This window comes from Lates calcarifer, linkage group LG17, assembly GCF_001640805.2.
Source record: "Lates calcarifer isolate ASB-BC8 linkage group LG17, TLL_Latcal_v3, whole genome shotgun sequence".
Lineage (NCBI taxonomy): Eukaryota > Metazoa > Chordata > Actinopteri > Centropomidae > Lates > Lates calcarifer.
In genome coordinates, this window is record NC_066849.1 from 19,626,542 (window position 1) to 19,642,642 (window position 16,101).

Here is a 16,101-nt window from a genome sequence, read left to right on the forward strand (position 1 = left end):
GGATTACATGAAGAAGAAACTGAGACAGAAGAGTTCAAGACCCGGTTCACCCGGTGCGTTTCTGTGTGGAGTTTGCGGAGTTTCCTCCAAGTACTCTGGCCTCCTCCAACAGTCCAAAGACATGCAGCTTAGGTTAACTGGTGACTCTAAATTGCCTGTAGGTGTGAGTGGTTGAGTGTCTCTAGGCTGGCCACCTGTCCAGGGTTTATCCTGCCTCTCACCCAGTGTAAACTAGGATTGGTGACCCTCATCTGCTAATGGATGGATAGCCTAATGTAAGCCTAATCTGTAATAATGTGTAATATTTCATACACTGATCATATATTCTATATGAAACATATTAATAAGCAAAAGAACCAGTAACAAAAGCTGCCGGATAAATGTATCAGGGTAAAAAGAATCATATTTACCTCTGAAATGAAGAGAAGTACAAGTATAAGGTACAAATACCCAAAACTACACTTAAGTAAATATACATAGTTACATGGCACCACTGTTATGCACAGAGAGGTTGAGACGTAAAGAGAGAGCAGCATCTTCTTTTAACTAATACCTTTTAATAGAAAAAGATAAACAACCAAAAATACAAAAGGAAACTGCATATTTACAGCACTCTGGTATTTTTTCAGTCATTTTCAACATAAAACAGCACGAGTTAGCTGATACACACTAAATGATGTTTTTAACTAATAAACCAGGCCTAATTCAACAATACTGAACCTATTTGTCTTTATGGAGGAGTAACATGTCATACCTGCTATCACCATGATTCCTGTAGTTTTATATTTCATGCAGTGCACGACATAGAGACAGTGGTGAGTATAATCTGGATTTTGTCTGAACTATATAAAATACAGTGATATCTTCCACCAACTTTACCAAATAGGTAGTAGCAGAGACTTTACACGTCTGCTGAGGTTCTTTTTAAATGATCAAGTATTATAGGATTAGTCAGGTTTGAGAGCCAACCAACAAAATTAACTTGATAAGAGAAGCTGTATAAACAGAGCATCAGTGACAAGAAAACGAGGTGCAACGTGAAAAGTGCATTTACATAGCAACGCTCGACAGACTAAGACATCAATGCACTTAAGTGTAACTCAGAAAAAGTAATGTGTTATTCATTAGAAGTGAATGCATCATAACACAGATGAGGTACTCAGACTTGGGCCCTATACAACAAGAGCATTTCTATAGTGCAATTTAGGCTGAGGACACAGCCTGGCATGAGTATCATATTTATCATTGTCGTTCAGCGGACAATGCCCTGGCATTTTAAGTAGTTCTTCTATAGAAAGGTTTTACTCACAAACTGTTTGAGGCCTTAAAAGACACCGTTCAAATAAACAGAAATACTTTTAAACTAACAATATTTAGAACTGAAATACCAACAAAAAAAGAAAACACTGTTAATTCGGGCTCCTATTGCTTTTGATGGGGTTTACTTTTCTCTTCTCAGATACAGTGGGTAATAGCAGCAGTCAGCTCTGCTGAAAACTTTCCACCGTGCTGAAACACCCCCCCCCCCCCAAACTCTGACCTCAACTCCTCTGAGAGCAGGTGCACGCCTCCTGAACTTCCCTCTCTCTGTTACCAACATGAAGGGGGTCGGAGGTCATCTTTTGACCTTTGCGTCCTCCTTGATCTTCCAGATCATCAGCTCCATGCAAGCAGTCGCATCTTCGCTGGAGTCGTGGCCCTCCACTGGAAACATGTGAACAAATGACCGTAGAAATTATTCATTGACAATTTAAATTTGGCTGATAAAGATAAATGGTAACCTGTAACAATGCACAATATAAACAAATTAAAAAGAGTGTTGTTACGGATGTTTTAAAATGATAACAGTCCTGCTGTCAGCTGCACTTAGATATTTACTAGGATCCTCAAACCACCTGAAATTTTAACTTGATTATGGTGGTGAAATACAATTCATCCTGAGGGAGACATGAATGTGTGTATAAATGTAACCACGATCCGGTGACACACGTGATAGAACAACAACAGAGAGACGTTAAGGTTGAATGATGAGGAGAGGAAGAGATGAGAGAGTGTAATATTGTTTAAGTTTCCACAAATCATGTTTTCACCAGTCTTGGACAGACCTTAAAGGACCAGTCTGTGGACTTTAGTAGCATCTAGGGGTGAGGATGTGAACTGCAACCAGCTGAATATGATGTAAATCACCACACACAAACACATTTTTGAGTTTTAATTTATGGTTCAGTTTAGTTTCTTCTTTTCTTTTTTTATGTCAAACATATCTGGGGGTTTAGTGGTGTTGTGGGCCAATTAAGTCTGTCCATTAAGTATAGTACTGGGCTATAATTTGGCAGGACTAATTCTGGCTATGCTTCAATGAAATGTGCTCGATAAATAAAGATTAAGTGATGCTGCCTGATCAGTCTCTCTTTAGTAGTTGTTGTCTTTTGCATGTAATTTGACATGAGTCTGTTACAAATGGAGATTATGTGGTTATGCAGAAGGGCATAAATGTGGTCTGGATACAGAGGAGAGGGTTTGTTTGTGTAATTAAGGCTATTTTAATGTCACAGGGGATTATGTGGTGTAATGGGAGGGGGGTTACTTATTTAAATCCTAGAAATTTCACAACATGCTGGTTAAGAATTCCTCTGAGCTTAAATATCACTCGTCAAGACAACATCAATCTGTTGAGCGTGTGAATGCAAATAATCTTATATCGTGCACTAGCATGGCTTTAGTGTCTATAATCTTTGGACAAACTAATGCATCGACACAAAATTTAATATATAATAAAACACAATTTAAACAAAACTCTTATTATGGAGCTTGTAAAAAGCAACAACACAACTGATGCTAGTTCTGTGTGTTTTCTTACCGTTGTCCTGGATGATGCGTTTAAGGTGGTCAGCCATCAGGTTCTTCAAGGCACGTTTGTAGGGTAAGCCAAGGCGGTGAGGGAACACAATGGCTGTGTCTATGACTGTACTGTGGATTAGCTGGAAAGAGAAGGGGACAGAGAGTGGATAACATTAAGTGTTTTTCTTTTATTTCAGTCCCAAACTCTGCAGTGTGGATGGTATCATAGCTAGTATCACTTACAGACAAATCCAAACTGCTACACAGAGTGTCTTGAAAATGAATGAAAGCACCACGGTACCTTCAGAGCGAGGAGGTCGCTCTCCAAACTGTGTCCTATGAGAATGGATTCAGCACTGAACATACTGAGCAGCACGGCCTGAACATCTCTCAGGGTGATGGTGGCGCTCTCTAAATCCTCCTCCGTCACACCTGAAAATCTGTGAATCGTGTATGAGCCTTTACAAAACTGTGACTGTTTCAAAGAAAGTAACAGCAGACAATTATCTCCAATACAAGCTGCACAAACTCACCGTGTGTTGTAGTCGACCACTTTGCTTTCGGGTTTGACAAATGTGTCGTAGATAACTTTCATCTCTGAGTCGATGACCGTCACCCTTGTCAGCTCCAGGCCCTGCTTTGTGTAACACTGTTTCCAAGGAGACAGATAATTTCTCACAACTTAATTTCACCCACTGGAATGATAATGTGCAGTAATAAAAGGATGAGCTACGTCTGAAAACAGACCTACAACAAATTACCTCAAGGACGAGGGTTCAAGGCCAATTGTGCAATTACATTAGAGCTTTTCAGTGAGTAAACATTCTGTCTGTCTCACTCACCATCTCACAGTCCAAAGCAAACACCCCTCCGTTACCGTCTGGTGGAAGAGATTTACTGAATGTTGATACATAGCCGTCTAATGACTCTTTACGCCCGTCCTGAACATGTTGCTGTGGGAATATGAAACGTTTGAACTTAGATAATGATCATCAACAATTAAAAAATATATATATATAAAAATATATATATATATATATATATATATATATATACACACACACACACAACAGTGTCTATCAACTGGAAGGCAGAGAAATAAAAGACACAGACTGACCCCTAGTGGTTAAATGGCAAACTGTCTTCAGAACAGTCAGTGACTTTAAGTTACACAGAAGATGTAACTGTATTTCTGATATTGACACACATGCCATAAACCCATCCCACTGAAGAGAAAACAACATTTCGCAAAGAGAGGTAAAAAAGAGGGAGAAAGAAGAGACTGAAAATAATAGAAGTAGCTGCTGAGACCCAGCACAGTTCAAGGTTTTATGAAATCTGAACGATTCAAATGTAACACGGCTCAAAGAATGCTTTCGCTAGCACGTTGTCATTTTATTCTGTGCTATATTCTGATGATACCTTGGCAACCTGGCAACCCGGAGAGCCCACAGCAGCAGAGCAGCAGTTATAGTTGGTCTCCCAGCCTCCAGCGACTGGCAGAGAGGGACAGAGACGACAGACAGGAGCAAATAACAAACAGACAAATAAAGGCAGAGTGAAGTAATCGAAAATGGGGAGAGGCTGATTTAGATTTGACATTTACGACACAAAAAAAGAATAAAACACACATTTATCAACCTTTTACACTAAATAAATGTGGACAGACTTACCTTTATGTCTACGTAAACGTCCCCAGTGAAAACTACACTCCTCTTTCCGTACACAGTTGCCATTGACATTGATCTTATATTCTGTTCCACATCGGCAACATATCTTGGTGAACGCTGGAAAAATATTACAGAGCCTGTCAGCTGCAAGTCAAATAACCATTAGACTGTATACTGTATATCCATTTTATTATAATTTAGAAATGAGTAATTATCAACAGTGATAGAGCTGTGGGGACATGCAGATACTTACGATCTGCGATGACCTTTTTCTCTGGGAGGTTGTATATGACTGCCTTGCCAGCAGCCTCCGGGTGTGTTCTTGGGTATCCATGCTCCTGGAGCTGCTCCTCTGTCATCAGGTACGTCTTCAGCTTCCTGTACAGTGTGGCTCCTGCAGAGACACAAAGCAACAAGTAAAACAAATGCTGTCTTTAAATGATAATAACACATGAAAAGTGCACTGAAATTCTTAAAATGAAGTCTTTATCTTGTGTTGTTTAAATTATAATCAATCTGTTCTTTAAATTCCATGTCATGTCATGTCAGTGGTTTTACTATGAAAAAATCCCACTGTATTTCATAAACCGTTAACAGTTAACTGACATTTGATGGTTAATGTGGCTGACTATCGATAAGAAAATTGCGAAATATTTGTTTCCCTAGTTACACAACTATTTTTGTCACTTTGTCACTGAGTGCATCAGACTGCACTGTCATCTCCATATGTGTAAAACAAGTTACAAGAGCCAACAAGACAATGTTAGAATCTTTAAGTTATTTCTTTTGTTTGGTCTGCTGTTTTGAATTTATTATGACATAAATAAGACAAAAGGAAGCACATCTTTGCTTTTGAAAAATGTTTAACGAGAAGGATTTGCCTCTTCTGCCTGATTAAGAACAGTTAAAAGGATTTCCTCTTGACAAATGAATGGCCTTTTCACCAATACTAATGTCTTGTAAACACGTCTCCTCTGACGTCACGTAGTTTGCAGTAAACAGACCTGAAAGCACTGAAAAAGAGATCCTTTGTGTCACCATGACTAAGGGGTTAGTGCAGTACAGAACAAAAGAAAAATGGAACTTATCTCTCACCAGTGAGTTTCTCCTCCTGCTGTTTACCCATCCTGTTGACAGTGAAGCTGGTTGTAGCAGCCAGACGACCCCCCAGCACTTCCTCATGGGACTGGGCCCTCCTGTTACCAGCTGACCCCGGTTCCTCTGGAAACAACACAGATACATACATACATTGGTTAGCACTGAAATTTAGTCCATTACATCTCTTTTCACATGCTTGAAACTAGTTTCCATGCTCAATCTGATAGCAGCATGATCTAATGTGTTAATGTTCAGTGTCTCATAAATATCACAATATGCTGGTCTGAGATATTGATGCAGTTTCTGTGTATAAGAGACTGAGGTGACGTACTGGTGACAGGTGACGGACAGGAGCTGCTCTTGCTGCGCAGCTTCTTCAGAGTGTTGACAGCTACGTTGAGGTAGATGTTCTTACTGCTACTGCGCTCATACACCAGCTTCTCCTCGTCAAGTGCCTGAAACAAGAATTACACTCCTGTCACTGTCTAAACTCCAGCTTGTTCAACTGGAAAACAATCAAGTCCCTAAGGAATAAAAGGAGAGGCGTATTTAACGTCTGATTTTTTTCTGAGGAGAGATCTTCTCTCAAACAATTTCCTTTTAGTTATTAGATGTGTTAAGACAGAAGAAAATTACTGATAAGAAAACAACAAATCACTCTGTTAAACAAAGTCAGATCACAGTTCAAAGTGCAGTTGCGGTAAAGTAGGTGTTCATTCATACCATCTGGAAGGCAATTTCCTCTGATGGGCAGAATTTGACACATTCATCTATGAAAGTGGTGAGGTAGCGCTGGCGGATGTTGGTGGGAACTTTGGCCCCGAACTCAGTGGGGATGACGGGACGCTTCATCGAAGTACTCTGAAAAAGTCAAAAAAACAGAGGCAGTGTTGACAGTAAATCACACTTTATAGATCAAAGGGACAAGAGAAGAAGTCCGCCTCTGCCAGTTAATGGTCAAGGTTATGCAGACACAGAAACACAAATAAAAACACATGCAAAAAAAAGATGACCATGAGAAAAGAGCACTAACTAAGTGACAATAATAGGCTATAGAAACCTCTGAATACCTACCTTCATGGAGGGTGTGTGCGCCACTCTCTTCGACATTACTGTGGACGTGGTCTTGGACAAAATACCAGCTGTAGTTTGAGCCTTGACGGTCTGATGAGTTTGGCTGGGGGATAACCCTCGACTGACAGCTGGTTTAGCACCTGCAGAAGTTAGTCAGACAAGTACATGCACGTAGATGTGATTTCAAAATGCGAAAGTCAAAACAGCTCTACTAGCGAGAGACAAAAAACACAGATAAAGCTGAATTCTGCTCTGAGTGGTGGAGGTGCTCATACTTGTTTTAGAGGATGTTATCTGTGGGTTGGGACGGTGAGCTATTCTCTTCCTCTCTCCAGAGAAGCTGGGGCTGGAGCTCTGCGAGGCAGCTTTGACTGAAGCAGAGAGCTGAGCAGCTTGCTGCTGCGCCATCTGCATTCGCTGGTAGCAGACCTCCTGGGCTGTGGGTCTCTTGTACGGCCGCACCACAGTCTTAGAAGGTGCGTCAGTCTGAAAAACAGAAACAAGTTTTATTAAAAAGTGACCACTGTGCTATTAATTTGAAAAACATGATAATCAAATGGCATGAAATGGAGTCATGAAGTCATTATTTATAAATATCAAGACATTAATTGCAAGACGGTTGTAATGGGAACACACAAAATTTGCATATAAGATACCTTCCTGTCTCTGTTAGCATACAGTATAAGCTACCTGCCTGAGGCATCTCTGACTGAAAGTCAGTAATATGCAAAAGTCAGTCATAGTAATGAAAATCAGAACATAACTTTATATATCTCCTCTTTGACAATGCAAATAATTGGTTACAAAAGCTTACACAGAACTGTACAAGAGTTTTAGGGCACTGTAGATTTTTAGACTCTTACAGATTACACAATACCATCAGGGAGGTGTCTGATTGGTTTTGAATTCATTCTGCAGCAGGACAACAAGCCCAAACACACAGCCAGATTCATTAACTTGATTATATGATAAAATAAAACCTACAGACTCTGCCTTTAATAAAGCTTCTAATGATGCAGTCTCGAAAGGCCACACACCCTCAGAAAGTACTACCAACAGCTCACAACTAGCTCACTACCCCTTTGGAAACACCTACAGCTGGTTGTTTACTGTCAAGTCAGATCAACTGGAAAACCCCAATGCCGCCCCAGCACTGCCTCAGCTTACAATAATATCATATCATGCTTCCTTGTCTGTTGTAATGCAACGTGCATAAGCTTTTGGCAATTGTTTTTCTCTCTTTATAGATGTATTGCACATTTTCCATTACATTCAGTGTTAATGATGCATTATAGATGCAGAAATACAACATTTCTTTCTTTTTTTTTCCCAAATGCACTCATATAATTCATTACAGAACAGCAGCAAAACTAATCTGTTCGGTTTTTAGCGTCACTGAGCTCACAACAGCCTTGTGACCAAAAAATAAACGGGGAAAACTTGTCAAGTGCAACAAGGATCATATACTCACAATAGCTTTACTCAAGTCAAACCACGTATGTTATCAATCTAACATCATATGGAGTCAACTTAAGCCAACTTAACTTAAGCATCATAGCAAATAAGAACATAAACTACTCAGTGAGCTTTTTACAGCCTCTCCCTCCTTTAAGGAGAATGGCAATCGACTAAACTCTGATGAGAACATGTCACTTCAGTCACCACACAACAACAACAAAGTTACAGGTTAGAGCTAAGAGCGATGGCTCATTTTGTTCCTAAGAATCAGGGCTATTGTCATGTTGACTGACAAAACTGCAAAATAGGCCAGTAGATTAGTGTACAAACCTCACTTTAACACTGGGACTAATTTACACAAGTGCTGTATAAATGACTGAACTGTGTGCAGCTCCGGGCAGATGTTTTTCCTCACGTGATTAAGTTGGATTTACATGGTAACAGCATTGTGGGGAAGGACAAAATAAAAGTGGCAAACTTACATTTCCTTTGGCAACAAAATGGGAGACTCTCTTCTTTTGACCAGGGAAGAGAGTAGTTAAAGTGCTCTCTGTGCTTTTCTCCTCCTCTGAATCCCTAGAGGGCTGAGAGGGCACGACATTGCTTATGTTTACTCAAAGTCCACTGACTGACATGAGCAAAATATGAATCTAATAAGAAAAATAGCATGTAGTAAATGAAGACAATCACTACAGTGCAGCAGTATGGCAAGAAATAAACGCCAATACCTGTTTAATTTGCCTTCCTTTGTCTTCCCTCTTCACGTCCTTGGATTCATTGAAGATCCGCAAACACTCCTCCATGGGATCTGAGTCAAAGTCCAGATCATCCTGGAAACCGGAGAGGTCGATTCCAATGTCGTTGACTTCGTCCTTACCTGTGCTGTTTCCCACCATGACGCAGTCACCCTCATCGTCAGAGGAAGACGGCGTCAGTTCTGACGCTTTCCTCTTGTTTAGACGTCCCCTCTTCAGAGCATCAGCTGATTTTCTTACCAGAACTTCATCCGCGTCATCGTCGTCATCCACCTCCATCGGCTCAGCCTCATCTGGACTCTCATCTCCGAACAGATCGGCGTGGCTCAGACTCAGACTTTGCCTTTTGTCCTCAAGTTTTTTCCCATTTGACGAGTTGATGTTTTGCTTCACCTTATTGCTGTTTGCAGAACTCCCTTTACTGTTACTGCTACTGCTCCCGCTACAAGAACTGCTTTTACTCGTCTTCTTCACATCCTTTTCTCTTCTACTACTATCAAGTTTACCGTTTTTATGTTGGCGGTCCTTATACTTGTTGTGTTCCTTTTCCCTGTCTAATGTTTTGGGTTTCTTGCTTTCCTTTGCACCATTTTCTGACTCTTTATCTCGTTTGCTTGAGTCTGTTTTAATTTTTTCCACAGCTTTAATTTTACCATCACTTCTCTTTTCGTCTCTGCCCTCCCTATGAACTTTATCACTTGTCTTATCCTTCGCTGCATCTTTTCTATCATCTCTCTTCCCAAGACTCTTGTTCTCCTTTTTTGCAGAGTCCTGGTTTGAGTTCGTTATTGAACCTTTGTCCTTACTACTACTGCTGCTACTCTTACTACTTGATGTTTTGTTTCCGTCTTTTTCAAGTTTATGCATTTTCTCAGATTTGACACCTTTCTCGTAGCTAGTTCGACTAGCCACCTTCTTTTTCTCTAGATTGTCCTTTCGTTTAATATCTTCCTGGAAGTCCGTGTCCTGTGCCAAGTCCTCTTTATTCCTCTGTGTCAGTGCATTTAGTACACGCTCAGTTCCCTCTTTTCTCTCTTTTCCAAAAGCGTTACCAGCTGAACCAGTGTTGCCTTTTTTCTGCTGGAGATTGCTAAGAGAGGTGGGTCGATACTCTGTCCCAGAGCTCTCCCCATCAGAGTCAGAGAAAGTGTACTTTTGTGTGTCTACACTCTGCTGCCGTGGCTTTTTCACAGCCACAACATACTCCTCGTCTGACAAATCAGACACGGGTGGTTTGTGTGTCTTGCTCCCGTCTGTCTTAACACCTCTGCACACCCGCGCACCATCGACCCTCTTGCTTTTCGCTGCGATTCCTGCCGAGTAGTTAGAGAGTGGGTCGTACTCCATGTCTGTAGACGGTCGTGAATTATCCACAGTGTATTTACACTTGGAAGAGTATGCACTGTTTGAATACTTTGGGCTAGGGGGAGGAGACGGGAGCTGGTGAGCGTGTGTCCGATTGGGAGGCTTTTTCACTGCAGTGGGAACATATTCCATGGAGTTACTGTTGTTCCCCTGGTTGTCTGAATCCAAAGTGTACTTGCTGCAGCCAGGGGTGGGATTATATCCTCCCGTTGTTATCTGATAACTCCCGGGATCATAGGCCATGTGTGAAGCTGCTGTTTTACTTTTAACAGCACCAGATGAAGACACACTGCTACTCTCGCTGGGATCATATGGTTCATCCCCAATCCGAGAGAGCTTCCTCTTCTCCCTCTCCACCTCGCTGCGGACCTCCTCAATGGCCTTGTTGACCAGCTCCAGAGCCCCACTGAGGTCTCCAGAGGCAGCGGGCTTTCCATTCTGCTGTTCCTGGGGCCTCACTACTTCTGGGTTGAAGGGATCATAGCCTTGTTCTGCTGGGAAACAAGGCAAATGGTCATAATGAGACAGAACTAAAGCTCCACGTAAGATTAGAGCTTTCAATTAGGGAAGCACCGATCCAATTGGCCCCTTAAGCTGATTAGGTATTGGGTATGATGTGACTGATGCACACTAAATTATTTTATTTGTCCATTATAAAATTTGCTGTTCCTGTTATAAGTTACAAACATTCTGTGACAGTGGACAACAGAATTTGGGAAAAAGAAAGAAATGGTATTGGATGTGTATGTAAAAAGACACCCTAAATTTAGGTGCCATAATCAGTATCCCTACTTTCACCCATCTCACAGTCCCTCTCAGCAGATGGAATTTAATCATCACACAACTAAGTACAATATCACAAGATACTCTCAGTTATCTCCATGACAACTTAGCAAACTCCACCGTCTGCCATTGGCTGTGATTAAATGTGTTAAATGTGACGAGGGTAGTTAAGCTTCGTCACATTTAACAACAGACTTTCCCACTCAAACTTTACAAAGCAAAAACGTACAGCAATCATGCAACTACAACAGGCTCAGGTAGTCTATAGAGAAGTTTTATAAGGAAATATTCTACTTCTAATGTTGGTCACAAGTCTGGGAAGAAGCAAAATAATCCAGGAGAGATTTTTTTTATAACAAAGGGGGAGAATACTCTGCAAACCAAAACAACCAATGGAGAACAGATCAATCACAATGCTGCCTTTGCATTTTAACACATCATTCAACCTTATGTCTCGCAATACTGTTATGTGCAGACACAAGATACGTTACTTTAATTACAACTTCCTCGTGTCCTCACTTTGTGTGTTGCCTCAGTTGTCAATTTATTAGGTACACCGATCTAAAACTAATGCAGTCTAAAACAGCAGTCTGCAATAAATCCTACCCTCATCACGGTTAAAATGTATATTGTTATAATGAAATGCAGTGCATGTTGGTGCCTACAGAGTCTGGCACCTTTTATTTTAGTCTTCGTTTTGTATATAGCAGATGTTTAAAGCTTTCTATTTGTCTTTATTTAACACTGTACTTTAGTATCCTTGAGTGGGAAGTACAGTACAGATTACCTTGTACTTCCAAGCAACACCTCGGTTTACAGAAACCTTGGGAGGATAAAACTGAAGGTGTGTCATTTGAAGATATTTGAACAGTACAAATACAGCTAACGTTTTGTTTCGTTTGGCTGTTTCCAGTCCACATACCGTTATTACCACCGACTCTGCGGGCTAAGATGCTAAAGCATTAACGTTTAACTCTGGGTTACATGCAAAAAATAATAATGCTAAACACCTTTCTGCACGGAGTGGAGGTCCCTTTGCTTTTTAACATCTGCTGGTGCTCCGTAGGACGGCCGTCTCTGCTGGCTGTGCCTGAAGTGACAGTACGGTCTGTTACACCCATTTCGGCTGCCTTTGCCCTCGCTGTACTCCGTGTAAAACGGGCAGTCAATCCCTCGGAAGAAGCCGGTGGATCTTAACATTATCTCCAGCTGTTCCTCTCATGCCCGCATGAACCCACTCGGCCGTATTTCAGCGTAGTTGTCGTCGTACTGCAGCAGCTTGTAGGAGCGACGGAACAATAACAACGTCCCTACGGTGCCATGTTGGATTGAACGGGAGGGGTTGAGGGGGCATGAAATCTCGCGTGAAGTTCCACGTGTCTCGTTCTCTGACGTCACAGAAAAGAGTAACTGGTTAACGGCTCAAGCAGACTTAGCTGTAACAACCGTACGCCTAAACCTACTAAACTTAGCTTAACAAAGCCTATAATAGTTATGCGTTCATACAGAAATGTTCTTTCAACAGAAGGTGGATATTAATTAATCAATAAAACATGAGTTGCTGGAGATTTAAGTTCATCTCCTTCCAACTTTATTCATTTTTTTCCCCCCTGTGGTTGTTGGTGGTAAGCACCTTAGCAAACCATTAGCATTAGTGAGCAGAAACACCTGGGTGTGTTTCTTATAGCATAATTGTGATTTTAAAAGGCAAAGCTTTGGCTGGTTTACAAAAATAAGAGACAAATGTTTTAACGTTTTTATTTCCACTGGATTCCAGAGATGGGTTGTCTTGGCCTTGGCTCAAATGGTCTGGAAAGAGAGCCCCACTGTCCTTAGATCCCTTGTCAAGTCTCCATAGGCCTAAAGAGTCACATGCAATTTGCTGACACTAAACAGTTCAACATTAAGGGAAATGCACTTATTTTCTCTCTTGCCAAGAGTTAGCAGAGAATCTCAATACCACTTTGTTTCCATTAAATGTGAAGCTGCAGCCCACTTCAAAGTTAAAGTAAATGCAATTTCCCCAAATGTCTAACTATTGCTTCAAATGTCAACAGATCAAGTAATGAATCAGGTTTGCCTGAACACAGCCTAAACTGGGCGATGCATTTTTAGCATCCAGAAATTAGGAACACATTGGATAGTATTTTAATGCTTAAAATAAGTAAATCATTAAGCTTCCTACATTTACATCAAATCTTAACTTCTATTAAAAGAACCACTGCTAAATAAGCCAATTCCTATTATAAATTACTGAATCTGAACAATTATCCTCTTTTTTTCCCCCTTTTTTAAAAAAACAACCTTTTTTGTCAACAGTCAGCAAAATGTCTTAATTCCTAGTTTTTAAATCAAAACCAGAGAGGTCTTATAACAAGAAACAAAACAAACCTTTCCTAAAATGCTTCATGATACCTACCTCCAGTGTGACTCTCAAACTTCAGACTACCAGGTACTCAGGCCTTTTGTGCACTCCACACAGACATCTGATCCAATCAGATCCAGTCCCATTCATCATCATCCTCAGGTGTGCTGGGGAGGTAATCACTGACATAGTAACTGGCCCTCTCTCAGCAGGTAATGCTTTATTTTCAGATGTTAACTTCTACTACTCCTACCCCTACTTTTCAAGCCTCCAGACATATCTTCTGTCATTTTAACACACAAGTTCTACTGCACAGGTTATTTGTTTTTGTATCAATGAAATTTCTTCCTTTCTTTTTTGTTTTTTCCAGCTCTTGAGGTACCAGAACACATGAACAGAACACAACCATCATTAATGTTATTAGTGACACCTGTGCTTTTATTACTACGAGAGGGTCAAAGTGTCTGTCATAAAAAAGGCTGATTGCAGGTGTCTTCCATAAAGTGAAGTATATATTTTACTCTAGGTATTGTATTTAATACATCAGTGCATGGACACTTAAATATTGTTTGTATGTTTGCTTTTCTCAGATGTTGCTGTTTTCTGGGTTAAGAGATGAGATGGAATGGAAACCCAGGTAACACACACTCTTCTTCTTGCCTTTTTTGGCTTAAAACCCAAGTTGATCTTAGTCCCAGTGTAAGGTCATCTTAGCCTGAAGATGCTTTTAGGAAACAGGGTCCATCTGCTGAGGCAATATGAGTATAAAGTAATTTATCCAGGAAAGTTTACAGGCAGATATTAAACTTTTGTTTACCTGCAAACTCTACTGAACCTTTACTTCTGGCTACTAGTTATTAATGCTGTCATCCTGTGGGATCATATTAGTATCCATATTTCATCAGGATATGATATAAAATGTGATTGACTATCTGTACTCAGTTTTTGAAACTTGGCTACAAATTTGTTTACAGGGGAAAAGGAAATATGTAAACTCATAAACAACATGCTCATATAGTTGCTGGTCTGCAAAATACAGAGTACAAATTTAATGCTACTATATCCAGATCAGAAAATTGAGATTAATTTCGATTTCAGTATGTTAAGACAACTAAGGCAGAGAGGATTCCCGTTTTATGCAACTATCCCCATGTTCTCAGAGCTGAGAATAGAATGAACAGAATTCATTTGACTCTTTTCAAATGTGAGACTTGAATCTCATGACTTTAACTCCCATGATCTGTGGCTCACACGGGGTCCATTTGTTCACCCTTTTATGTAATGTTCAATGTCATTATATTAGAATTTTTTTTTTTTTTTATTTATAAACTATTGTGTAATCTCCTGCTTCTGTATTAGATGGTTAATCACAACTAAATACTACAGCAGACATTTTAATTGTAATCCTGGCAGTGTGATCACACGTGCAGCTTTGAAAGGTCTCCACCAGAGGGAGACCAATGCCTGTGAAGTTACTTGGCGATCAAACACGTTCTCTGGAGGTTGTACAGAAAACACACTGCTGTTGCATCATTTAATTTCCTACTGCCTTGTGACGTTTGCAATGCTGAAATAGAAGTTATGCAACAGACAGGTTTTTCTGTTTTGCTTTTTTTGATTTGAGAAACGGTGTGTAAAGGGCAGAAAATTCACATAAAGAGATGAATAGAGGAAGTGAAAAATAATAATAAGTAATAAATGTACACATTGATAGTAGAGCTAAAATAATTAGTTAGTTAACCAGTTATCTGACTGACAGACAATCATTTAACTACTTTAATCAAACACAAATGTCAAATATTTGGCTTCTTTTTTATGTTTTACATATTTTTAAACATAACATTTTTGAGTTCTGTACCACTGGTCAGATGAAACCAGACATCTGAAGTCACTATTGTGATGGTAATTTTCCACTATTTCTTGACATTTCATAGACTAAACAGTGGAGAAAATAAATAATCAGCAGATTTACTGACAAAGTCAAGGCCACACAGCTCTCTAAAATAATCATTTCATTATCATTGTCTTTATTGCACTCTTTGATTATTTGCTTAAAGATTAACACTGAATGAAACACAGCTTATTTTAAGAGCCTAAGGTATTACCTGTAATTTTCCTACAGACATTATTTCAGTCTCCACAGCTGATTTTAACCACAGGATCACAAATCCTGACTGGTATATTAGTGTTGAAATGATACACTGGCATTTAGTAAATTCAGCAGAAGTCATTTTGTATCTGCGGGTGTCAGACAGGAGCTGCAGCTCTTGCAGCAGGTTGCATCAGTCTTGTCAGATCAGAGCCTGTCTTGCTGTGATAGAGTTCCCCACCACCACCACCACCACACACAACCGCTCTCTCAGCAGCATGACTGATGCAAGGTGAAACTGCTGTCGCATTTCAGCCTGTGTGTGTGTGAGGAGACAACTGAGCTCATATTTACCAACAGCCAAGGACATATGTGACATAGCCTGGTCAGATATCAGGGAGTGTTACTGATAAGGATTTACAGCACTGAGTCAGATGAAACAGCCTCAGCCTTGGCCAACAGATAAGACTGCTGGTTAATATGAAACTAGTGATACGGGACAGAGGACACATATCTGAGAAAGTACAGTTGTTTTCACTTTACCACTCAGCAGGTTTCAGTCAAAAATATCGAGACGTCACAATCACCAGACAGACAAGCATG

General features: G+C 40.3%; 1 protein-coding gene across 2 annotated transcripts; it reads right to left on the reverse strand.

Moving 5' to 3' along the window:
* Positions 1 to 537: 537 nt before the first annotated feature.
* On the reverse strand, positions 538 to 12,429 carry rexo1 (REX1, RNA exonuclease 1 homolog). Of its 2 annotated transcripts, none has more exons than XM_018695772.2 (16): positions 12,055 to 12,429; positions 8,870 to 10,755; positions 8,624 to 8,725; positions 6,959 to 7,169; positions 6,684 to 6,823; positions 6,333 to 6,470; positions 5,941 to 6,064; positions 5,607 to 5,732; positions 4,765 to 4,905; positions 4,515 to 4,628; positions 4,264 to 4,337; positions 3,684 to 3,794; positions 3,375 to 3,490; positions 3,143 to 3,281; positions 2,861 to 2,981; positions 538 to 1,704 (listed from the first exon to the last, which is right to left on the reverse strand). In XM_018695772.2, exons 1-16 carry the CDS (start codon positions 12,242 to 12,244, stop codon positions 1,616 to 1,618), a joined length of 3,822 nt encoding a protein of 1,273 aa, XP_018551288.1. In that variant the 5' UTR covers positions 12,245 to 12,429; the 3' UTR covers positions 538 to 1,615. The 2 variants fall into 2 exon arrangements, with proteins under 2 accessions (XP_018551288.1, XP_018551300.1); XM_018695784.2 differs by having other exon boundaries at positions 8,870 to 10,752; positions 12,055 to 12,428.
* Positions 12,430 to 16,101: the final 3,672 nt, after the last annotated feature.